Source organism: Sinocyclocheilus anshuiensis, unplaced genomic scaffold, assembly GCF_001515605.1.
Source record: "Sinocyclocheilus anshuiensis isolate Anshui unplaced genomic scaffold, SAMN03320099.WGS_v1.1 scaffold115, whole genome shotgun sequence".
Taxonomy (NCBI): Eukaryota; Metazoa; Chordata; class Actinopteri; order Cypriniformes; family Cyprinidae; genus Sinocyclocheilus; species Sinocyclocheilus anshuiensis.
The window spans coordinates 897,160-923,359 of record NW_015548219.1 but is presented as its reverse complement, the minus strand read 5'-3'; the positions used below and the strand labels follow the sequence as shown (position 1 = coordinate 923,359).

The 26,200-nt window shown below is 38.2% G+C and overlaps 1 protein-coding gene across 6 annotated transcripts in view; it reads right to left on the bottom strand.

Annotated features, from left to right (window-relative positions):
* LOC107654139 (A-kinase anchor protein 13-like) overlaps window positions 1–26,200 on the bottom strand; it is a 102,107-nt gene that overhangs the window by 51,992 nt on the left and 23,915 nt on the right. For all 6 annotated transcript variants that reach the window (XM_016441075.1, XM_016441077.1, XM_016441079.1 and 3 more), the window contains exons 3-8: window positions 20,241–20,394; window positions 17,154–17,462; window positions 12,160–12,343; window positions 9,021–9,207; window positions 6,375–8,718; window positions 4,695–4,768 (exon numbers count right to left, since the gene is read on the bottom strand). In XM_016441075.1, the coding sequence (XP_016296561.1) occupies window positions 4,695–4,768; window positions 6,375–8,718; window positions 9,021–9,207; window positions 12,160–12,343; window positions 17,154–17,462; window positions 20,241–20,394 (3,252 nt within the window). The remainder of the gene's footprint in view (window positions 1–4,694; window positions 4,769–6,374; window positions 8,719–9,020; window positions 9,208–12,159; window positions 12,344–17,153; window positions 17,463–20,240; window positions 20,395–26,200) is intronic.

Here is a 26,200-nt window from a genome sequence, read left to right as displayed (position 1 = left end):
CAATTCACAAAACTAGTCTGAATGATTCATTCACAAATCTGACTGATCCGGTTTTTGAATTATCGAACTCAACTGTAATTAAGCTGGCAGTAAAGGGAAAATAATCTGTTCGTCTGTTTTCTAAATGTATGCAAAGATGAATTATTCACAAAAAGATCAATAACACACATTTCAGAGGTTTGTTTGACCTTTTAAATCAGTCAGCCATAAAAAGGTACCTTACAATTTCAGAAGACATAAATATAGTTCAAATATAGTTATATGGCCAACTTTTATAAGAAGTTTATGAGAAAATGCATTGAGAAGAGTTTCAAGCACTAAAATATAAATTTCGGCTTTTGTGTTCCACAGAAGAAAACCATACGGGTTTGGATCAACATGAGGGTGAGTAAATTACTTTTTGGAAGAACTAACGCTGGAAATGAGAGAAAACAACAAAGGATGATGGACAGAGGAAAAAAAAGAGAAAGACTTGAAAGGGGCGAGCAGAAGCACAGATGTTGAGTGAGAAGAAAACAAAGGATATTTCCATCAGTGGCCGAGCCAACAAACAGATGCATGAATGGAAGGAGTGTGTGTGGATCTATACCAGCCTCAGTGGTGTCTTCAACCCTCCCACTCTACCAAACACCAGCCCTTTGCTTTTCTTCAACATCACGCCATTCTTACACTTCACATTCCAGCACTTGAGAGACAGCCTTGTCCCTTTTTCCAACACACCAGATGCCGGATTTGCATGCGTGTTTGTGAGTGTGCGCGCTAAGGCTCTGTTTCCCAGGGGTGGGCTTGTGTGGTTTATTAGTTTGGATGTTTAGTGAAAAAATAACTCCTTTAAAGGGGTCATATGATGCGATTTCAAGGTTTCCTTTCGCTCTTCTGAATCAGCGACTGTAAGTATGTTTAAGTATTTGCTATTGACTGTTCAAATGCGGAGTTTTGCGCATGTGTGTGTGAGCAAGAGAGAGAGAGAGAGAGCGAGAGAGCGAGAGAGAGAGAGAGAAAGAGAGCGAGAGACGGGGTCACATTACAGTGGAGTCAGCAGTCTTAACCGTGACTTGTGTACTGCAAACACATACCAGCTTCATCACTGTGTCTGTCACGCGACTCTGTTCCCCTTTCGGGCTCTGTCTTTACATTTATTTTGAAAGATGAAGCTCGCGATTATGGTAAGGGACATTACATTTCCGACGAGTGCTTGCGGTGTTCGGCCAATCACAATGCACTGGGTCAGCTGGCCAATCAGAGCAGACTGCGCTTGTCGGAAGGAGGGACTTTGTAGAAAACGAAGCGTTTGAGAGAGGCGGGGCACAGAGGACCTACAATAATGTACAGTATTTGAAAAATAATGTGTTTTTTGAACATTAAAGCATGTCAACATATTCTGTTACACCAAATACACAAAATAATGATCTTTAAAAAAGCATCATATGACCCCTTTAAACAATGCATCTGGCCTGCCACATGAGGACAGATGAAAAGAGCCGAAGAAAGCAGTGTTAGGAGAGAATAGGCAGCTCTCATGCTGCTGGTGGCATATCGACACCACAGTCTGTGCTTTTTTGCCCTTGTCCCTCTCTCTAACACATATGTAGACTACTATACAGCTCAGTGCACATCTGGAAGGAGTTAAATCGCATCCTAACACAAGAGGGAGCCACAGTGCTCTAGAAGCCACAAGATAATAAGCTAAAAACAGCCAAACCACCCCATTACCCATCATAAGTGCAGGATGAAAAACATTAATGAATCCATTTATGTTCATAAAGCATGTTTCTGATCTTATTGTGAATTATTCGTTCGCCCACGTTTTAAAGAAAGTGCATAATAATGCGCTCATGCTAATTATTACAATCTCTTCAGCCTCTTCAAAACTAACTACCACATTTTGCTATAAGTTTGATTGCATCATATAATAATTGCTGTTAATAGTGTTCATCGTCTGTTTTATTACGTCTTAAATTGATTTTTCCGTACTGCTGGTTCGTCTGGTCAGAGGAGAACTGGCCCCCCGACTGAGCCTGGTTTCTCCCAAGGTTTTTTCTCCATTCTGTCACCGATGGAGTTTTGGTTCCTTGCCGCTGTCGCCTCTGGCTTGCTTAGTTGGGGACACTTCATTTCCAGCGATACCGTTGACTTGATTGCAAAGATACTATTTAAACTGAGCTGGATGTTGACATCACTGAATTCAATGATGAACTGTCTTTAACTGAAAAATTAGTGTTTACTATTGTCATTTTGCATTATTGACACTATTTTCCTAATTAATGCTGTTCAGTTGCTTTGACACAATCTGTATTGTTAAAAGCGCTATATAAATAAAGGTGACTTGACTTGACTTGACTTCAAAAATAACTTGGATTTCAAGCTGCCCTCTGTTGGAAGCAACTGCAATGAGGAATTCATTCATCAACTACCTCCAAAGGTAAGAAATATTTGAAGACTGAGCTTTTCTGATGTGGAAAAATACAAATTAGTTAAGTCATTTGTTAGCGTGACAAATTAGATTGAATGAAGCAACCTTCATGAATTAACTGACAGAATGACAACAAAAGTTAAAATAGGTATAAGAAAAAAAATCTAAAAAAAGTAATTATACATTAATTTTAAAAACATGCAAACTGTAATACAGCTTTAGCAAGCACTGCTAATAAGACCCTGGCGTTCTTGTGGTTTGTATTGGACCAGCAAGGATAAAGTTAGCATGCTAGTTAAAATTGGGATGCTCTGTAAATGTGGCCTCTGCTCTTATCTCAAGAGTCTCTCAAGATAAAATGTTCCAGAGTGTAATTTCTTTCAAATGCTGACAATGTAGCTACACAACCTCATGATGCAGTCCAAGTCTGCATGCCAGACAGCAGATAAGTGTAAATGTAGCTTGATTTCAGAGGCAACAGAGACAGAAGAAGCTACCTTGACAAGAGAGAGTAAAAAAAAAAAAAGATAAGACAGTCAATAACTGGGTAGTTCATATATTTTTTGTTGTTGTTCAAATAGGGCCTGGATTCAAATTAAACTGGAAGAATGCATCTAAAGCTAGCTAATGGTTTTACAAAATGAGATTTAGCATTCTCTGCTAATTTGTTTGAAGACAAACAAGACTGAATGAAAACCCATTATGTCACTCAGTAATATCACGTATGAGAAAAGGATCATTTCATCGCTCATGCTTGAGTGCACCACGATCAAAACAATTGATGCTAGTCGCAACATGCTAGCAAACACATGTCAGTTTCCATTGCTTTATGGCCCGTCCACACTAAAAATTATAACTGTAGCGATAGCGTCCACACCATCAGATGAAAGTATTCTGTTTATTGTATGCACTGCAGTTTTGTTATATGCCAGGCTCTTTAAAGTGCCCCTATTATGCCATTTCCAATATTGCCTTTCATGCAGTGTGTAATGTAGCTTTATGTGAATGTAAACGATCTGCAAAGTTGTAAAGCCGAAAGTGCATTGTGCAAAGTTATTGTCTCCCAAAATAAAGAATCGATTCTCTACAGCCTAAACGAGTCGTTAGTAATTCGAATACCACTTCCCACAAATACATAATTTTTCTGATGACTGCTTCTCTAATCTCTGGGAGTTAAAAAAAAAAATCTCAGGGAGTTCAGCGCAGGATTCACTAAACGCTTGCTCTTCAAAGATGGCTCAGTACCCTGTTTATTTGGACCAGCTGGCTCCACTTAATCACAAGTATGATAAATAATAGATGTTTATATTTTCTATCGAGCGTTCAAAATACGGAACTATGGCAATGGGCGTATCGATTCCAACACGCGCTGTACGCGGAAGACCAATCACAACAGACTGGGCCATCTGACCAATCAGAGCAGAGTAGGCTCAAAGAAAGGAGGGTTTTAGAGAGACTGAATCTTACAACTGCTTTGAACAAATCGTTTGAGAATCGTTAGAATTATTATTAAAACTTCATGGCTGCAGTTATCCTTACAGTTATAGTTATCATTTTTGGTGTGAATGGGCCTTTATATACTGTACCAAAGTTCTGAGTTTTAACTTTATCTTTCACCTCCTCAACAATAATATTAGATCCTATCCAAAACTCCAAAACCAAACTGGGAGGCACAGGAAGAAGTCAAAACAATACGGATTCCCACAGGAAGATGACAAAAATAAACAACTGAAGTTCTTTCTAATCAGAAACTTCCAAAGACTGAAGATAGACATCTCACTTTATCACTCTTACTGGCCCGCATAAACACCCAAGCTATCACATCTTCCCTTCCTCCCTCTCAGTTTTCTCGCCACTGATATCATCCCTCTGACAAACAACTGGGGAAAAAAGGTGTTCAGGGTGATGTCATCTTTCCTCCTTGAGAAAAAGGACAGCACACACACACAACCACAGTGTGAGCTGTAGGGTGCCAGTGTTCCCATATCTGCCAGTTTGACCTTGTGTGACACAGTTCGCCACTTGTAACTCAGATCTGCGTCAGAACGCTGAGGCACTTTCAGCAACCAGGCAAAGAAATCAGATTTACGACAGAAGGTCAGGTTGAAAACATCCCTGAATTTCTGCTCCGTGGAGCCTTTCGGGAAACTACCAGCTTCCTAGCTACTGAGAATTCAGGGTGGCTGGAAGCAAACTCTGAATGAATCATACCAAGAGGTCTAAATGTTAATGATTTATTTAGTGGATGGCAGGTTGAGGATAATAGCCAAAGAATACTCACCGCTTCGGAATTTGCTATGTCTGCTGAGGAGTCTTGGTGTCCGTCCACCGCATCCTCTACTAAAGTGCCGTCATCTGTGAAGTGGAATCAAGACAGAGGACATTTATAATTTGGAACTGAAAAAAGGCTGAAGCACTTTTCCGTTGTCATTCTGTCAAACCTACTGTAGATGATGAGGCATGTACAAACAACAAAACGCTTCATTTAAATAAGTTTCGAGGAAATGCACATACGTGACTTTTAACTGAAACTTCCAAAAATCAATACGTAATTCATTAACTCAGCTGCTGATTCATGTCCGAAGAGCGAACATTTCAGTGGCGCAGGTTTATTTGTTTACTTAGAAATGAACAAATTGTGATGAGACCATTCAGATACGTTATTAACCCTATACTTTTGATAAAAGGAAATGACTTATTCCTCCTTTCCAACTGAGCTCAGCAGCTCCATGAATGTGATATAAATAACACATACAGTAAGCAGCTATTAGTAGAACAATGCTGAACTCTCATCCATGTGGAAAAGAGCTGGGCGTCTACCTTGTAAAAAAATTTTCACAAGACAATCTTTCAACTGTTTTCATTCTATGATGTGAGGCAGAGGTGACATCACCAGGTTGCCATGATACAGTGTGCTGCAAATACACACTGCCATTTGCAAACACTACCTATTAACAGTTACCTGAATGACAAAGAAGGTTTTTCCCTTCCAGATGGAAACCTAAACTGCTGATCGATGGCAGAATTTTGCTTAAACGTTACTAAAAATAACATTACAGACAAAATGGGAATAAATATTGACCTAAGTAAGAATAACTCAATGTTATGTCCATAGAAAATTGTTTGTAAGGCAAACACCATTGTATTCACATGCATACACACAAGCATGTGTCAGAATACAATGAAGCTAATGACAAATTAGCTTCAGCTGTAAACAATCTGATTGGAATGGCATGACACTTCATTTAGCGGCAGGACAAAGGCTGTATCCAAAATCGCCCCCTATACCCTCATTCACTATTCCCTACATTAGTCCACTCATAGAGTTCACTTGAAGGAGTGAATGAAAACGATTGAGTGAATTCGGACACTGAGTGCACCGGAAGGACTCCCTCTTTTGCATAGCTTGCTTGCTGTTTAATAATAATTTGAAACGGGCAGCTCCAGTAGTAAGATTAAAGCATTTATCTCAAACTCTGTCACGGAAATTATGTATAAACCCTAGTTAAACTATTTAATAGTCAATTTACAATGAATTTGTAGCTGTGTTGTATACGCTGTATTACGCCGTGGACGAGCGCGTTGTAAAATGAATGAATGGATGATTCAGCTGTGGGCGCCGTCTTCTGACGAGACGCGGGAATTCATTTGGCGTGCGACTCTCACAGTGCATTATGGGGATTCTCTAGCCGTTGAGTGTACATCGGTTGTACACGCATTTTTGCGGTGCACTGTGGGATTAAATTAGTGCACTAGAGAACATCCACTATGGTTTCGGACACCACTAAAAATGGCTGTATAGGGGGCGATTTCGGATACAGCCAAAGTTTCAGACTTTCAAACAACTGTTACACAGGATGACGGTAAAAAGTATCGTTATCTTTTAGCATCAAACTCCCTAAAATAATTGTTTACACAATCTATGTCAGCACTGCCAGAATGATAAATAAAAATGCATCACCTGTCATTTGTTCGACATGTGGTTCCTCAGCACATTTCTGAAGAGTTTCACTGTGCTCCATCAAACAATCAGGCATATATTGATGTAATCCATTCAGGCTCTCAGGTGTTTCTGAAGGCTGCAGTTCCTCAGACAAACCATTGTCTATATCCACTGGGGAAGTGTGTTCCAAACCCTGGTGCAATCCACTATTAATATCCAAAGGGGAAGTGAGCTCAGCTGTTGAGGATGAGGCACTGAGTGGGTCAGACATGGAGGAGCTCTCCAGAGCTGAACCACTGGAGGTGTCTATGGCAGAGCACGGGCTGTCCCCTGAGACAGTTGTCTCGCACATATCGGTAGCCATGTCATCACATTCATCCCCACCAGGAATTACAGCAGAGATCTTTACTCCATCAGTGAAGGGTGTCTCAGAAGGTCTGTCACCTTGGCTTTCTGTTAGGAGTGAGGCACAAGACCGGTCTAGGTCATTCACACATTCAACAGTTGGTTCTGATGGTGTGTTTGCACTCTTCCTGGAGGATTCAGGGAGCTGGAACTGTGCTTTGGATTCAGGACAATCATTGTGTGTGATTTCCGACGGATCAGGGAGTTCGCTGATTGTGTCCTGTGAAGTAGAGTCAATTTCCCTTTCCTGTAGAGGTTCATCTGGATCAACATCCTTAAATCCCGGTTCCCCTTGCAAAGTGGACACTAGAACCGATGGTTCCCCTGGTTCACAAATTTGATTTTCATTTGTGGTATCTCCAGAATATTCCTCAGGAATCTGCTCAATCAGTTTGGACGTAGAATCTGGCTGAACAAACGTTTCAGATGCCTCTTCTTTGAATGGAGTTCCTACGATTATATCAGCTCCACAATGTTCAGAATGCAGTATTGTAGACACATCCTGTTGTAAATCACTTACAATAAAGGTTTCCGAGTCAACAGGCAGAGAAGATTCATCAGAAGATTTTGATTTGTCATCCAACTGTGAGACAACAATGTCCTTAACTGATTCCGGCTCTTCAAAGATCTCCTTAGGATTGTTTATCCTCTCATTCGGGGCTACCTCCTCCTTGCTTCCATCAGGTAGAGACCCATCAATCTGGCAAGACGAAATCTCCGCAGTGATGCCAACAGAATTCCCTGTTATTGTGCTGATGTCACAGTCTGTGTCATTCAACAAAATCTCCTGACATTCTAATGTGGTTTCTGAAGATTGTGTGAATTGGTGTGGCTGTTGAAAACTTTCTGTATTCTCAGAAAAGGGCTCCACAGCTGGACCTTCATGAGAGGAAGTCTCAGTAACAGGCGAGAGCCCTCGTCGAATCTTATGCACCGGTCCTGGTGCCATGTTTGGCAGGAGACTTAACGATTCCAAAGGATCACCCTCTGAAATGCTACATCCAGAGTTCTGCTTTATGCTAGCGTCATCCGTAACCAAACCAGAAACTGACTCAGTGTTGCCTTTGGTGTGTTCGCTAAGATTTCTTGTCTCTGTCTCTAGGCTACTATGTGGCTTGTCAACACCATCAGAAATAACAGTTTCATCTATTCGTACGGGTGAGGTAACCTCAGAATTTACCTGAATTAAAGTCAATTTAACTTCATCTGTTCCCACCGAGCATTCCGTAGACAGCTTGGGCTCAGTCTTGTCATCGTGCTGACTGTTTTCCTCTGGATCACGGGAAGAAAGTGCTGAAGAGTTTAAGCCTATTTCCTGGCTGCTACTCGTCTCCCCTTCCCTTTCCTCTGGTAAGTCCCCTCGCCAACTAAGATCTGTACTCCCCTCGCTCTCCTCCTCTCTTTGTGAGGGCTCACTAGTTTCCATGGGGATGAGACCCTGAGATTGTGCGTGGCCCATGTCTTGGGACTCAAGGTTGCCAGATTGAGAGTTATTGTCTGTTTCAGTCTCTAAACTCCTCTGGAAAGCCTCCTGCTCTTCTTGGTTCCCTTTATCAGGCTGTGAAGCAGCCCCCTGTTTGGCACTGACTACGCAGAGCTCTATATCAGCTTCCTCCCGCTGGTTTCCACAGGAAGGGGCACTGAAAGTCAAAGAATTGCCTTCTACCCGCTGCTGCGAACAGTCAGCCTTATCTGACGCCTTCCCAGTATCCCCTACAGCTGGCGGGTCAAGCTCCACCTCCCCGTCCTGCGATTGGACATGATCTCCTGTGCCGTTTTGACGAATACACAATCCATCCTCAATGGCAGAGCTGATTGATTCGCAGGTTTCTTCTTGTTCAGAGTTGGGTTTCTGATGCTCAGGCTCCAGAGAATTGGGCGGTAGGCAATCTGTTTTATCACTTGAGTTTCTGTTAAGAATCAGCAGTGCTGGCTTATGCTGTGGCGGAGGATCTTCCTGAATAAACAAAGTTCAAAAACAGCTATTAAATAAAGCAGCACGCCTTATACAGCCCTCATTAAAACTGACATTAAACATTCACCCAGAGAAACAGAGCATGGGTGCGTGCACAGAGAAAGTCTAGTTTGTGATCTGCATTTAGTCACTTCCTTTAGTCACAGATAGCTACCTCCTGCAGAGTCCTACCACAAAAGCTGCTGATCGTACCCAGTTGGAAATATCACTGTGATCTTAAAGTGACAGAGCAAGAAAATAAGACCCACCTACTGCCATAGAGGACTCCGAAATCACTGACTCACCTTCTGATGTGACTGCATGAGGCGTTGGAGCTCCTCCACATCACACTGAAGGTTAGGTGGGGGACTCCCTGGCACATCCTCTAGCGTCAGGGTGTAAGTGTTTAGCTTGGGGTGGTGTCGCAGAACTCTGCCGTCTGGGTAACGCCACTTGGACGTTTTCGTCTCCAACTCAGGCTGGCTGTCAACCCTGCCCAACACAAACACAGCAAACTTTGAGAACGCCCAGTCTCGAGGCACTGAATCAGCAAGGCCACACCCAGCACACCTACAGAGGATGTGAAGTAATACACAATACTGATTGTGGTTACCCATTGAACACAATGTCAAGTGTGAAAAATCATTCATTTAAACAACACAGCCAAACTTAAAACAGGTTTACATCCAGCACAATGCCGCAATGAGCTTAGACAACAAGGATTTCATTCTTTCATTAGACAAAGATATGACAAAAAAATTAACACTCACACTAGTGTAAAAACCTGTTTTGCTTTTTTCTTGTGTGGGGAGAGAAATACAGCGTGATTACATTAAAGGTGAAATTGAAGTTCCTGGTGGCAGTGTCAACATGTCAAACAAGCAGTAAATAGGTTTAAGACAGAACATTATGTATCTTAGTAATAGTAAATTACTAAGGTGGAATCACCCTTGTCAACCCCAAAACGCTACAAGCTTTCAAAAGAGAAAATGTGCAACTGTTTGTGTTTTTGTGCGTGTAAGTAGCTCAGATTGTCCCCAGAGCTCTGACACATGGGTAACAACAGGAACTGTTTACACCTGCTGTGTATCTAAGGTCCAAAACGGTATCCATAGAAACCCTGTGACATCACTCACAGGAAACTAAAGAGTGCAAAGTGAAAAGGAGACGGGAATATTTTAGGCAGCCTGAGCATTAGCCAAATGACAGACATTAAAGGCTAAACTCTGAAGGATTGGAGAGCTGAACAAATCATCTGCTGTTTGCCTTCTACACAACATAATGGCATAAAATGGTAACATTAAAACAATGTTATTTAGATATATTCAAACTTATATATAATTGAAACCACAGTTATAATACATTATAATACTTTTATTTGATAACGCATAAAATGTGTTGATCATTTATTGTACCTTATGCATTATACTCTCATAAGTTTCATAAGGTGAAACCATAAATAGCCAAGTAATATAATGTATTATAACAGATCAGTGCATATTATAAGATATTACATACTGCGTTTTAATGACTTCATAGAAAGTTATGACAAAAGTACATCAAAATATCTTAAAGAAACCACTAACAAAATACCATGAGCTTTGATGGAAAAATTTGAGGCAACATCTAAGGGTGTGCCGTGGTTCAGTACACTTGCTTTAAATGAGGCACTAAACCAAAGCACTTAATGGCTTTCTATAACAGACCCTTGAATCCAGAGAGCACAGATCACACGTGTAGCGTCTGGACCAATCAAACACACAATATATATTTTGTTAAAGTAAATATCTACAGCGGATCTAAATATTTATAATTAATTATAACTAGTTATGATTAATTATTCATATTTCCCTTATGAGCTGATTCGCTACACACGCTAGCTCTGGTCTCTCCTATATCCTTCTGTCTGTGATCACATTTAATTGGCTTTACCAAAGCTGGGCAGCCAGTGACCCGGTAGACATCAGTCTGGGTGACACCGCTAACAGGAAATGGTCCCTAGAGTGTCGCATCTCTCTAGTATTAATACAATCATTTAGACTAACACAATCATATATAATACAATATATGTATTATATATGATTGTGTTAACTAATACAATCATATATAGGCTTGAATTCAAACCTAATTTAACAGATGTGAGGTCACAGGTATACGTCAGATTAAATTCAGAAAGAGATATAAAAACAGGATCAAAACAAGCATAGCTCTCTCATCTCATAAATATATGAGCAGGGGAGAGATGTGTTTAGTTTTCAACCCTGAGGAATACACAGATTGCCTTGGTGCCCGGTTTTAGAATAGTCAAGTAGGGGAACATATGGAATCTGTCCCACGCAGGTTTGCTAGCTATAGACTGTGAAGAGCAATGGCTGGAGGAAGCTGATAAAAGGTAAAGGTCTCTGTTACACACGCACAGGTAATGCCACTTTACTGAGTAAATCTGCAGACAGGAGCTTGCTGGTTTGAAACAGGTTTCTGTTGCAGACTGCAAAGGCTCGCTTTAAAAAGCTTATGTGGCTTTAACTGTTTACACAGAGCTCAGAGCCACATGGCCTGTCCTTGTGCTTTGCTCTTATCTCCCCCACATCCTCCTTTCTTCAGAACACAACACTAAATCTCGCCTCATTCACATGATAAAATCATTGCTTTATTATTATAAATCTGACTCTTGTTCTTTTTGAGAATCCAAATCAGCCCAACACAAACATTGCCTGAACGGATCTGTGTGGCTGACCAGTGGAAGACGGGGGGAGTGTTTATAGGACATCTGAAAAATAATGACTTTTGCATCTTTACCTTTACAAGTGTGACTTAACTTTTTTGTTTGAGAGCAACAAATACGATAAAGCTGTATTTGTTTAAGGCATTTCAAAGGTCACAACGTCCGTTCTATTTGATAAAGTCTGCAGCTTGTAACAGCCTATTCTTGACATTAATCTGGTCAGATTTCATAGATCAAGATTTGCAGGGGGACAATAATGACAAAGGCTGTATGAATTTGTCTCAAATGCATGTTTGTATAAGTTTTACAACAAAAATACTATCTAAACATCATTACATAATTTTATTAGGACTCATTTAAGGTATTATTATTAAAATAAATATTGTATTTACTGTATATATCTTAAATAAAACCCATGTAATTACAAACTAGAAGTCATGTAAATTTACCAGTAATAATAAAGGTAAAACATTCAGCTATTGGGATTATGGAACTGAATTTTTTTATTATTCAGAATTATTTATTTTAACATATATTGCCACTCTTTCTGTAAATAAAAACTCTCAATATAATCCACATTGTCACAATAGCAGAAGTATCAGAAATATTTTGGGGAGCCTTTAGATATTGTTTTCGACAGTGGGGGCCTTGGAATCAAAAAGGTTGCTAAAAACGAGCCAAAAATCCTGGTTAAATATATAATTTCCTCGCATACTTACTCCGTCAGCAGTTTCTGGAGCTGCGTGTGGCCTCTCTTCTGGGCGACCCTGGCCGGTGTACGACCCTGTTTGTTGGGAAGTCGGAGGGCCTCTTTTCCTCCGGGTTGCTGGAGGAGAAACAGTGCTACCTTGCGTAGTCCACGCTTTGCAGCAAAGTGCAAAAGTGTGTCTTGTGGTCCAGGTTCTACAGGAAACGAAAGAGTCTAGTTAAGGTTGCGATCTCAGCTCAATCTCTTTCCTTGTCCTTTAAAAAAAAAACACTATTATCTAATGCATATTTCTGATAATGCTGCTTCAGGAAAGTGCCACACTCACAGCTTCATAGGGGCTCTGAAGCTCTAAGCTCCGCCCCCTGCAACTTCAGAACCAATGAGAGCCGGCAAAGCCCTCGAACTAGACCCACCCCCCACAATTCCCTCGACCTCTGTCAACAGAATCTCCTGACAAACTTGTGCAAACATCATTTCAATAGATGATTTACAATGAAGACAGAAAAATCAGGCAGAGGTTTCCTGAGTGAAAGAAGTGATCGTATTTGAAGGTGTTTATCATAAAGACAGATTGTTTTAGAAAGTTCAGGAAGCTTGAATGAGGCTCTCTGTGAAAGCAACAGAGACAGAGGAAGGATTGTTCTTGCTGGTTAATGAGAGGCTGAGAATGAGACTGCCCTCGTTTAATCGGCCCACTGAGGATCCAACAACCAATTTGAAGCCCTGAGCAAGAAAAAAAAAAAAAGAAGCTGTGGTGAAGTGATCTGGCACTGGAAAGAACAGCAGATCAGGATCACTACACAGTCTGATTGGAGACACAAGAGTGGACATGACACTATATTGAAAATACTGGTCTCAAGTAACTTGTATCCCAAGCCCATGTTAGAATTGTCGTACTCAAGACTCAAAACACTGGTGTTACCATAGTATTTCTTTTAAACAGTGGTATCATAACCGTACATAAGGTTTCTGCATGTTTAAGGTAAATTTTGCAATTTTTTTTTGCAATTTTTATTTACTAAATTGTACTCATTTATTCACCCTCATGTTGTTCCAATCGAGTATGATTTTTATTTCTTACAAGCATCTTACACAGTGAACATGCTCTTTTTATTATTATTATTATTAATAACAATAATAATAAAGTAGATTTTGCTGACATCCACAAATTAACAAATAAACAAAAAATGAATAAAAACATCAGAACAAATAAACAAAATCCCCCCCCCCAGGTCATTCTAAACCTGAATTAATTTTATTTCATGTGTGTATATTACACAGTGGAGTGAAAGCACACTTTATTAATATATGATTAAATAAATTTTGCTGACGCCCACAAATTAACATACAAAATCATCACTAAAACAAATAAATAATAAACAACTAAAACAAATATAATATAAACAAATATAATATAAATAAATAAATAAATATCGAAATGCAGAAAAAATATAAATAAATGAATGAATATTTGTTTCATTTTATATATTTATTTATTTATATTTGTGTTATGGCTCAATGTACAAGGTTAGGCCACAACACAGACAATAAAGCACTTTTAAAAATACAGTGGGTACGGAAAGTATTCAGATCTCAAGGATGATCAGAAGAAATGGACAGCACCTGAGTTAAATATATGAGTGTCACAGCAAAGGGTCTGAATACTTAGGACCATGTGATATTTCAGTTTTTCTTTTTTAATAAATCTGCAAAAATGTCAACAATTCTGTGTTTTTCTGTCAATATGGGGTGCTGTGTGTACATTAATGAGGAAAAAAAATTAACTTAAATGATTTTAGCAAATGGCTGCAATATAACAAAGAGTGAAAAATTGAAGGGGGTCTGAATACTTTCCGTACCCACTGTATATAAAATTCAAATTCCAGAAATATTTATACCACCCACCCAAAATTCTGTCATCATTTACTTACCCTCATGTTGTTCTAAACCTGCCTGCATTTATTACTTCTGGAGAACACAAATAAACACATAGAATTTTGAGAAATGTGCCAGTTTCTTTTTCTAAAAAGGTTCAATGTTGAATTGGTCCCTGCTGAATTTCACTGTATGGAGAAAAGCAGTTAAACCATTTCTCAAAATATCTTCTTCTGTGTTTCACAGAAAAAAAAAAGAACGTTATATGGGTTTGGAACAACATTCTGGGTGAACTATCCCAAAGAAGAATCCAATGCCTCATTTTCCATGAATATCATCTCATATGTGCCATGCAACGTGTCCGAATACCAGCAAATTTCCAGCTGTCATTCCCTGTTCCCACATTGGAAACAGTCATTATTAGCTTACTAGACGTTTTTATTTTTTTATATAATGTGCTTAATTTCACTTATGGAAGACTGCTGGCAGTACAGGCTCACTGATGCACTGGGCAAGATGCCCGCGGGTTGCTCCGGTTTCAGGGCAGGTCCAGGTGCCCAGCGCCAGCTGCAACAAATGCCAGAGCTTGGGGAGTCATTACACAGCTCGCCCTCTCCCTCAACAGACAGGTCAACTCTAGGAATTTGTTTTTCCTAAAATTTATTCGGCATAATAACCATAGAGAACTTATTAAAAACAAGGTCTAAAGGAAATGCTACATCTAGGTCCACAGCAACTTGATCTAAATCTGCAGGAACTACAAAACGTTACCAACATGTGCTCAGGTACCAGATAAAACCTGCTATTGTCTTTTCTCTTTTTACTCAGAGTGCTGAACTTTGCATGAATAGGTAACGGAGCTTTCAGATGTTTTACTGAATGACTTATTTAAGACCAAGGCTGTTTATAAAAGATAAGCCTGTGCTTATTATGACATCACAGAGCCTGTTTAGCCTTTGTTGACCTTATCTCTCTGTGCCTACGGTCCAGCTCTCACCACACCTCCTACATGGACACAGATTGTGCCTAATTTAGAGGACAAGCTTGAGTCACATGAGAGCCGGGAATCTGTTGTCGCGTCAGCTGCCCTGATGAATGGTTCCTCGCTGTGCAATTGTTTGGATCCTCACATCGGCCGGATCCACACACTCATCCAAGCACACTTAATATACACAAGCTCATATTTCAGCCCAGTGGATTACAGCTAGGAAGGATACACAAAACAGGGGCTTCCCAAGACGTTTGGTAGTTTTCGACTGCAATCAGTATTTTAGTATTCGTGTGATATCTTTTCGATCTTTTGTTTGGCTTTTTTCAGGTTGCGTATTATAATCATCTACCGAAAGTTTATTTTCAGTTCCCCTTTCAGTTCCTGCATGGTTGACAGCCAGTGATACAATAAAACAAACAGACACAATACAACTGTACTTCTGCTGGCACGTTTGTTGTGTGCAAATCGTCTGAAAACACTTGTCAGTGTAGATGGTCACACAGTGCATTACACATTATACATTCATATGAACAGAAATATAAATAATAAATATTTATATAAAATTTTAAGAAAATTATAAATATTTTTTAGAAATAAAAATTAATGATAAATATTTTTAACAATAAATAAATAAATATTAGGCCCTTATAAATAATATATTTTTAATTGTTTTTAAAGAAGTCTCTTACGCTCACCCAGACTGCATTTATTTATTTGAAAATAATATATATTATTTTACATTATATATATTACATAATATACATAATTTGTAATGCTGTAATATATTATGAGATTTATACATCTATATATATACAGGCAAGTTAGTAAAAAAAAGTATAGGCAAGTTAGTAAAATTCTGCTCTTAAGTCAGTAGAAATATGGGCCAATTCTTCGAGAGGTTTGCAGATCCTCGGCCGAATACCAGTCACAATTCTATGGATATCAGTGAGCAGGAAGAACACCGGAAACTCTTTTAACAAGAACTTTTCTGCCAAATCCACATGAAACACAAATCTAAGTCATTGACAACCAGAGTTCCTGCCATTTATCACATGCATCTTCTGTCAGCCCCGAAAGACTTAATAGTCTGTGTAAATGCTCCGTGCCAAAAAGAGCACTTTATTAGGGTGGGAATGTTTGCTTTTAGATTATCTGACATAGCGCTCCTGGCTTGATAGGAGTACAAGTAGGAGGAAAATAAAGCTAGAATGGACTAAAAGTCTGAACCAACACACAACTTAAAAACAAAAATACAAAAAATAAAACAGGTTCGTGGCTGTACTGAAGGCCTACCCTGAAGGCACAGTGCCCATGGTCTAAGCATTGTAACTTCCCTGTACAGATGTTAACAAGATGTTCTAAAATCCTCGGTACAACCCACACTTACAAAACACGCAAATTATGTAAAGGAAAAATGTATTCTTTCAACTAGCTGCCTCCTTGATGAAACAAAATAAAGTTTATTTTCCAAGCTCTCACTGGTTGCAAAAGCAGCTCAAGGCATAATAAGTAATCATTTACAAGACACTTTCAAAGCGACACCAGCATAATTGTGCTGGCTTCTAAAACACATTATTTTGCCAAATTTTAAGGCAAAAGGCCTTTGTGGAGAAAAGTCCCAGAATGCAATGAGACGAGCTTGGTGAGAAAATTAAACCAGGATGGTGAAAGAGTTGAGAAAATTGTTAATTATAAATGAACTTGTATTGCATTCAGTGCTCAAAAGCACTGATAGAAATGAACTTTAAGTATGTTTTTAGCTTAGCAACATGCTAATGTCTGACTCTACTAGAATACATTGAGAGTCTTTCATGCTAAAGCTTTATATTTTTTCTAAAACAATCCCCAAAATACTTTTCATAACAGGATGCTGTCTACAGCCCACTAGGTTTTAGAACCTACAAACAAAACCCTATAAATGAGCAATATTTTTTGCTTTAGTCCCGAGGTATCGAAACCTGCTCGTGGAGGGCCACTGTCCTACACAGTTTAGCTCCAACCCTAATTAAACACACCTGAACCAAGGCAAGTGTTGCAGCTAAACTCTGCAGGACATTGGCCCTCCAGGAGCAGGTTTGGACATCCATGTTTTAGTCTAACAGTCTACTTTGAAAACCTCAAAAACAGTGCCTACTCACCAATTCCCAAGCCTGTGCAAGTGCCTGTGTCCAAGTCTGTGCCTAGGACGCTCCAGCCTGCCGGTAGAGGCAGATGTCTAAGAGCAAGAGCCAGAGTATCATCCAACCTCTCACATTCCTTCAGGGGGATTTGACACTCGTCCAGAAGTAACGCTCCCTCGGTCTTCCCAGCCGCATTCACCAGGAACTGGGCCATGTCCAGGGCAAGGTCCTGCACGAACTGGAAGCATTCCTCAGCCACAGGGTCCACTGAGCCTCCGGGCCGGGCCTGGCACAGCGTGACCCGCACAGTTTCACTGCGATCATGAGCTGTTATGAGACAAAAAACAAACATTGGACAGAAAGATATTATATTTTGTCATGCATTTGCGATTTTGCTGATGTCCACAAGATAACAAACTAATCAATTAAAAATTAAAAAATTAAATAAATAAATGTATAAATGAATAAATGAAAATATAAATGATAAATTAAATTGAAAAATAATTATCATAAATAATCAGATAACATTTTTTATAAATGCAATAAATAAATAAAGCTTGGTATATTCCTTGGCACTAAATAGATAGCAACACAAACAATTTATTTATTTATTTATTTGTAAATAATAAGATAAAAACGAAAATACATAAATGAATAAATAAATAATTTAAATGCAAGTGATTTTGCTGATGTCCACAAGATAAACTAATAAATACAAATGTAAATAAATAAATAAATAAAGCTTGGTATATTCCTTGGGACCAAATAGATAGCAACAAATGTATTTATTTATTTATTTATAAATAAGTAAATAAATAAATACAAAGCTTGGTATATTCCTTGGCACTAAGTAGATGGCAACAAAATTGTAGTATTTAACTTTATGCATGTATGTATGTATGTATGATTGGAGAATCAGGGAACTCTGAGAGTCGGATTTCAACTTGTTTTGCTAGCATGAGAACCACAGCTCAATGTACACTGCTAGATCACAATTCTGAGTATGAAGCTCTTTTAAAATGTAAAGTCAAAATATTTTGATGCAGCTTGCAGACTATGAAAAATATTTATACCACCCACTAACATTTCCACAACGTTGTCAACTATAAATCAATTATGACTAAACTAACTAGCTATTTATCTCGTACCAAACAGGGAGGTCTCCTTTAAATCATCATCAAACTGATTTAAAAAAAAAGATCTTGCTTAATATTTTGGCTACACATCAACAGACAAAAAGGAGACTAAGTGCCGATGGTTGAGCGGAGAGGGATATAATTACTGAGAAATGTTCCTGCATTAACACTACTCATTTCCATTTCCAAGAGGGAAACAGCCAGAGACAGAGACGACATACTATAAAAACAACATTCATAAACAATTAGAACTTCACCATGAGGGCTACCAGGAGGTCTGTGTTGTTTCACTACAGTTATGAGATGTCACCGCAACAAGTGTCACGAGGACAGAGTTGGTTAGTGAGCACCTTTTCTGTCAATGCAGAAAAAAACCCAATATGTAGATCCACACGTCCACACTCACCAGCAGCACATTTGTGTGGCCAAAACATCTCAGTGGGACATCCGTCTGAGTTCAAAGCATCTAAGCCTCTTAGCAGCCAAACATTTGGAATTAACCAGAAGTATGGACCTCCAGCAGAGAGGCAGAGGGTTGAACGTGTACCCTGGCGGCCTGACAGCAGCGCACCTGAGGAGGATGATAGTAGGGCCATTCTTCATGCGCTCTTAATGCATTGCTGAAAAGCTTTCAAGTGCTCAGCCAGAGTAGTGATTACAAAACCGGTGCCAAACGTCTGCGCTGGATTCCATAACACTGTATCTACTGTGATCCTCTGTGGAAGTGCTCGGGGGCTACAGTTGAAATTTATTTCTTTTTTGACTCTGAATACTGGCTAAATTGTGTTTTCGTTTTTATTTCTTTGTAAAACAAGATAAGATCGCAATGCTACCAGTTCCACGAAAAGCAAAAATGTCTCAATAAAATGATGGGTTACAAGATAAATCTTCAGTTTATTACAGTAATGGATTGTGCCTGTTAATGGACGGTTGCTCAGGGTGTTCTAGTTGGTTGCTAGGGCATCACTAAGTGGCTGGTAGGATGTTCTAGGTTGTCGCTATGTAAATGCTTACTAGTTCTTACATATTGCTTAGGCCCCTCCATTCTTGTTTTTTTGAAAATTAAATAAAATATATGAACAAACAAAAACATGAAAAATAAATAAACCAATCAAACAAACAAATAAATGAAGCAAACAAAAACAAAAAGACAAACAAAAACCCTCCCCTACTACCCCTTGGAAAAAGAAAATAAAAGAAAATAAAAGAACCCCCTACTAACCCTGGGTTAGCATATACATATATTAGTATATAAATAAATAAATAAATAATAAAATAAAATATCAAACAAACTAAATAACCTTTATAAACCTTCCTCCACTAGCCCTCGGACAATATGTGGTCAAAACTATAAATATTACTCTTTTTCTATACTTAAGCCAATTATTAAAGTTCTGTTCAGCAAGTCATGTATTTTAATAAATAAATAAATATAAAAACATAAATAAAAGAACAAATGACTAATTACTAATTAACTAACTAAATAAATAAATATTATGAAGGACAAACAGAAACAGAAAAACCCTCCCTCACTATCACCAGACAAGTCTATTTTTGCACCAATAAAAAAAATGTGTACATGTTTGTAGACTCTGGTTATATTTTCTTCCACCTCTTTCAACATATTACTACATTAAGCAAGAATGTGTCTGTTCATTAATAGCTACTCCTTGTCCATGAATCTTCAGAAACTGCACTGGAACATCTGAATCAGCTCAAGCATGTGCTCAGTGCAATAATACAGAGGTTGCCCTGTGGTAACCGGGACAATTTTGAGGGTGAATAATTGGGCAAAGCGACAATGTGCCAAGCAATGCCTGGACCAGGTCCGGCATGACTGGAATGTAAATGAGTCGATCTCCGCAGGTAATGAGCATCTGGTTCCAGGAAGTAGCTAACAGTTATCAAGCACTGATAAAATACTGTACGCGGAATGTGTTGTGTGACCGTTGGGGTTTTAAATACTGACCTGGGCACACGGCTTGCAGCGTGACATGGCTGACTTTCAAAGTGCTGGAAACGTGCCTCTGGGTGGAGCCGGCAAATAGCAGGTAAAACTCTACATCCTCCTCATCCTCGACACACTGTTCCTCACAGAGCTGGACAGTCAACAGACACTCACCCTGAACAAGAGAGAGAAAATAGATCATATTTAGAGCATTTAAAGAATTACTGCTTAAATATTTAATATCTGTCACTATTAGGCTGAAAAATAATCCAATTGCATTTTAAATTATGGTGGAAGTGAGACAATCAAGGACTAAGAAGTCCTTCTCGTGTTCTCTCGAAAGACTAAAAGAAGTACTGATAAAGTGTTTAATCGCCTGTGGGTGCAGAAAATTACACAACGCAAAGCATTAACTCCTATAAATCATCATTATAGGATCCTCAAACAACAGGGAGGCAACAACACCGGTCCATTAAGAGAGACACATTTCATTACAAAGAAAGCAGCGACAGAACGGAAGCCTATATACATATCAACAAATGCTGAAAGAAAAAATAAAAAACAGTCATCAGCTTTTCCCCACCCTCATAATTATAGCTTTACTGTCATAAAGGTTCAACATGTGTCGAGGGTGGGTGTGTATGTGTGTGACAGCTTTTTACTCTTCACATATTTAAATGTCACTTCTAATTTATGGTATCGACAACTACTATAATATATCATTTGAAAGAATTGTGGATATGTTATTAAGTCCTGTTTTTGGCTGGAAGGTGAACAGACAAAGCAAAGCAAAACAAAACAAACAAACAAACACCAAAAAAAACAAAAAAAAAACATACAAAACAAAAAACAGAAAACAAAAACAAATAAACACAAAAATAAATAATAAACAATTTCTAAGAGCCTTTCTATTTAATTAAATTATAGTTTTCACCAAAATGTTTATTTACAAATAATATAAATGATACTATTTGATGTTACATTCAAAAAGGATAGATATAGATATGTATAGCCTCAATCCAAGTAGCAACAATCAAACAAGCCTAGAATATAACTCCCAGTTTGTCTGTTCAAGCAATTTATAATGCTGTCACCTGACACAGCAACAAATCGCCAGGCGTGACAAGAGGAAAGTCTACCCTCCGTCTTAGATATCATCACTTATTTATAGGATGCTTGTGAATGAGAATGAGACTATTAGTGAGAGTGAGAGAGAAGGAAGTACCATAAGATTAAAAAAAATAAACAAGAGAAAGAGTGGCTTGACATAAGTTTGACAGGGCTGTCTAAGCAGAAGGAATGTTGATACTATCTAAAACCAAAGTAAGAAGCTAGCATTCCCACACTGCATTTACCTAGCTACAATGCTAGGCCACAAAGTTTTGTCTGACACACAGGGCCTTCAGAGTGTGACGCAAGCAGTGGGACATCCTAGCGATAGATGTTTTCATTGGCCAGGCTGCAAACGCCACATGGTGCCCTTGCCAAATGCCAGTCAGCTGCTTTTTTTGGCTGACGATGATCACAGCCGCGGAGTGATTCGGAGACAAGACTGAATCCTCATAGTGAGATTAACTCCTGTGCACTCAAGGTCTGGAGAAAAATCTCAGCTGATATTTCTATAGTTAAGGTACATTAAATTATTAAGGTAATATTAAATTCTGATGTGCTGGCATTCAACTGTGGACCAATTTTATTATTTAACATTAATTTATTCTGTAAATGAAAGTTTGAATGCTTTATTAAAGTACTAAAATAATAATATTATTTCAATAGGATTTCATGTAACAAAAGCAACAACAATAATAATAATAGTTAACAGTTCATTATAATAGAAATAATATTAATATTAATAATTATTATTATTATTATTATTATTTTATTATTAACAGAAAGTAAAACTAATTTAGTTTAATATTTTGGTTTTATTACTCTTGCTGTTATTATTATTCTTTTGACAAATACCTATAAATGAAATAAACATAAAAACATAAAACAAAAAATAAACAACTAATTCAATTTCATTCACTGGGGTCATTATTATTATTATTATTATTATTATTATTACGACAAGTAAAAAATACAAATAAAAACCCATAATTTAATATTCTGAGGGTTTTATTATTATTGTTGTTGTTGTTTCAAAATAAATAAATAAATAAATATTCTAGGGTTAATGTTATTATTATTCTCTACTGCTACTATTTTTTTTACTGTTTTTATTATTTTAACAATTAATACAAATTTAAATAATTAAATAAAATATAAATAAATAAAAAAACACTAATTAAAATTAATTAGAGGAGTTGTTAAAGGAATAGTTCACCCAAAAATGAAAATTCTGTCATTAATTACTTACCCTCATGTCATTCCAAGCCCATAAGTCTTTCGTTCATCTTTGGAACACAAATTAAGATATTTTTGATCAAATCCGAGAGCTTTCTGACCATGCACAGTGCAAAGATTTTTTACATTTTTTTTTTATCAAAAATAATTTGTGTTCCGAAGATGAAGAAAGGTCTTACGGGTTTACGGAATTTTAATTTTTGGGTAAACTATCCTTTTTAAAGTGAAAGACAAACTATGGCGAACAAAAATATTGCCAACAAAAATAACCTTAGGCTCTAAACTTACATTACCAACATTCTACACTTGTTAACACACACCCAATGTCCTATTCTTGATGCTACGGTGACAACTACAGAAGCAGGTGAAGGTGTAAAAGCAAGGCTAGAGATTAAGGCCACAAATTACATCACAAGAAAGTTTGTTTCCTTGTTGGTTGAATCCCTGGGTGTGGGAAGGGCTTTTTATGGCCAGGTCATATGACCAACTTGCATGAGAAGCAGTTATGGTGACCCTTTGATCTAAGCGACATGCATAAAGTTTAGGAATCTGACTGCTACGTCCCAAGGCTAACCAAGCCCACACTTTATTGATGATGCATACATAAGCCTCTAGAAATGTGCTACTGATGGAAGCTATCTTTATATTAGAAGCCAGAAACATTCTTTGGTTGTAAATATATTTTATTTTTACTGCTAACATGCACAAGTCAGTCATGGGCCACTTTTAGACTACAGCGGCCCAATATGGATAGCAGGTGCCGGACCAGAAAAAAAGTGCCAAAGGCGAGATCATAAACAACTGAAACAAAGACCACCGTGGTGACTGTGTCAACTGTGTCCATAAGACATGGATATTCAGATTCATTGATACCGGTCTTTGTGTTGATTGGGTCACTTTGTCTTATAAAAAAACAGGATTTTGGTTTTCAGGATTCAAGGTTGATTTTTCAATCCATCAAATCATTAATGCTGCATACAGGCCTGGAGATATTTTAAGGCCGATGTGTGTTAATCCTTGGTAGATTTTCTAAGCAAAAGATCTAAAATACCCAGAATCCAATTTATCGTCCTCAGAATCTTTTGGCTTAGCTGAATATAGGATCCATCTTTTCAGGAAGCATTTTTGGCACCTGAAGCAGGCTCATGGGGGTTCTCGAAGTACTGTTCATACTTTGGTTGTTCGTTGGTCTATTTCAGGATCTCGCAAGTCAATGTGCCAAAGGAGGAGTGCCTGGCCTTTTCGCCCTGTGCTTAAAACAACACTCGGTAAGCTGCCTCGTCTGAGAGAACTGTGGGAATGAGAGACCACCGTGCATCTTTTAGCTACTTGCATTTAGCTCAAATTTAGCAGAACAAGTTTAGACCAAGACTCTTCAAAGTGCAGCTTACGTTTCATGACATGTCTTAGCTTCTTCAGAAACCCAAAACCGCCATTCCTCTGTTTATAATTAAGGAGAGCAAATTAGCCCATGTCATGTGTTGAACAGAGGGCGCTCCTTCACATTAGCTTCTACAACAACCATGAAAGTGCTGAGTCTCTACACCTGCTAACTCATAATCCAAAAGTTCTGACCTTCCTCAAGCCACCATTATTAAAAACAGAGCATTTCTGAAAAAACTGCTATAAAATGAGGATAGTTTTTGTTTGTTTTTGTAGCCATCATGTAGTTAAAACTTAAAAACTAAAGATGGTACAAGATGGCGCCGCAGACGGCAACCGCTGTGTTTGGCTCTCCAGTTTTGTTTTTCTGACTTCTGAAATTGAACTTGAAATTAATCTAGCTTATGTTTGTTTTTGCAGCTGTCATGTAGCTAAAATTTAGAAACCTAAAACTGAACTAGGAAATGAATCTAGCTTTTGTTTGTTTTTGCAGCTGTAATGTAGCTAAAACTTAGAAAATTACCCCAAAAAAACTACAAAAATGTATCTAGCTTTTGTTTGTTTCTGTAGCTGCCATTTAGCTAAAATTTAGAAATGTACCAATAAAAATGACGTTGAAAATGAATCTATCTTTTGTTTTGTTTTTTGTAGACGGCATGTAGCCAAAACGTAGAAACTTGCTACAAAATGAGGCTAGCTAAAAAGTAGCGCTTCAACCAGAGCAAACCACTTTACATGCTAGTTAGCACCAAAAGAACTACAACAGATGCTGCGATTAGAATTTCTAGAGTTCATAAGGGGTGAAATTCAAATGTGTCGAGTCTTGTTAGGAGTATGATATCCGCTTTACAATCTACACTTTGTTTCCATTTGACAATTTCCAAGCTTAAAATGTACATTAAAATATGAAAAGAAACTGAGGATATTTGTGACTTCTGTGAGTTCATCAAGACGTCCTGAGAATAAACAGTACAATGCCTCATCAAGCCAGCCACCTGCAACTGCTAAACATGGAAAAACCACACGTGCAGCTTTAACCACACACATGCTAATACACACGAACACAGCAAATGCACTGAGCCACAGCTGTGTGCTTCATTTATGGCGAATCATAGCAGCATCTGTGACATGCTTCATAGTTCATGACAAAAGAGGTATAACTGTACCATTATACCTCAAATTCATTTTATATAATCTTTTTCTGGTAGAAAAAATTAAGATGGTCCTCTTCATGGGGTCTGGGCAACACTTTATTTTAAGGTCCAATTCTTTCAAATTTAGCTATTGGGTAGGATTAGGGATGTAGAATATGGTCATTCAGAATATGTGCTTTATAAGCACTAATAAACAGCCAATATGTTAATAATATGCATGCTAATAAGCAACTAGTTAATAGTGAGAATTGGTCCCTATGCTAAAGTGTCTGCAAGCAGGGTTAAAAATGTACACTCATCAGTCACCAAATGAGAAAAATAAAGGCTTGTTAATAAAAATCATCACTTGACTGGAACTTATGTCAGTTCAAACAAAACTAAAAAAAAATATGGCAATTAATAAATATTTATAGAAGAATTAGCAGGTATGCCAGAAACAAAATTGTATACCCTGTGTGTCTGTTTAATTGCATCTCTGAACAAGATCACCAGTCAACAAAGTCACATCCATGGCAGGATGTTGACATTACCATGGACGCACAAAAACCAGAGTAAGCTACATGGCCTGATTTGTTCAAGTAGTGCGGTTTATTTTAGTGAACTGTTCCGGTCCTCACCGTTGATTTGAAAGTACTGTGGTGTCTTCAGTTAGACATCCTGCTGACATGTGGGCTTCTTATGCCTCAAATGTGTCATATGATGTTGCTAAAAAGAACATTATTTTGTGTATTTTGTGTAATGAAATGTGTTTATGCGGTTTAAGGTTCAAAAAACACATTATTTTCCACATACTATACATTATTGATTCTCCTCTATGCCCCGCCTTTCTGAAACGCGTCGATTTTTTACAAAGCTCATCGGTCTGAAAAGCAAGGTGTGCTCTGATTGGCCAGCTACGAAACACAGCATCTTCACGACATGGCGGCAGCAACAATACTACAGCGAGAATAAAAGTTACGCCTTCTTTCTTTGCGTGAACATGTGGGTGGTGTTATGCAAATCTTCCCACATCGTGACGTAGACATGTGGGGGCGTGTTAGAACGAGCCGTTTTAGGTAGGCGTGGTTGCCTCTTAACTTTTATAAAGAATATCTCTTT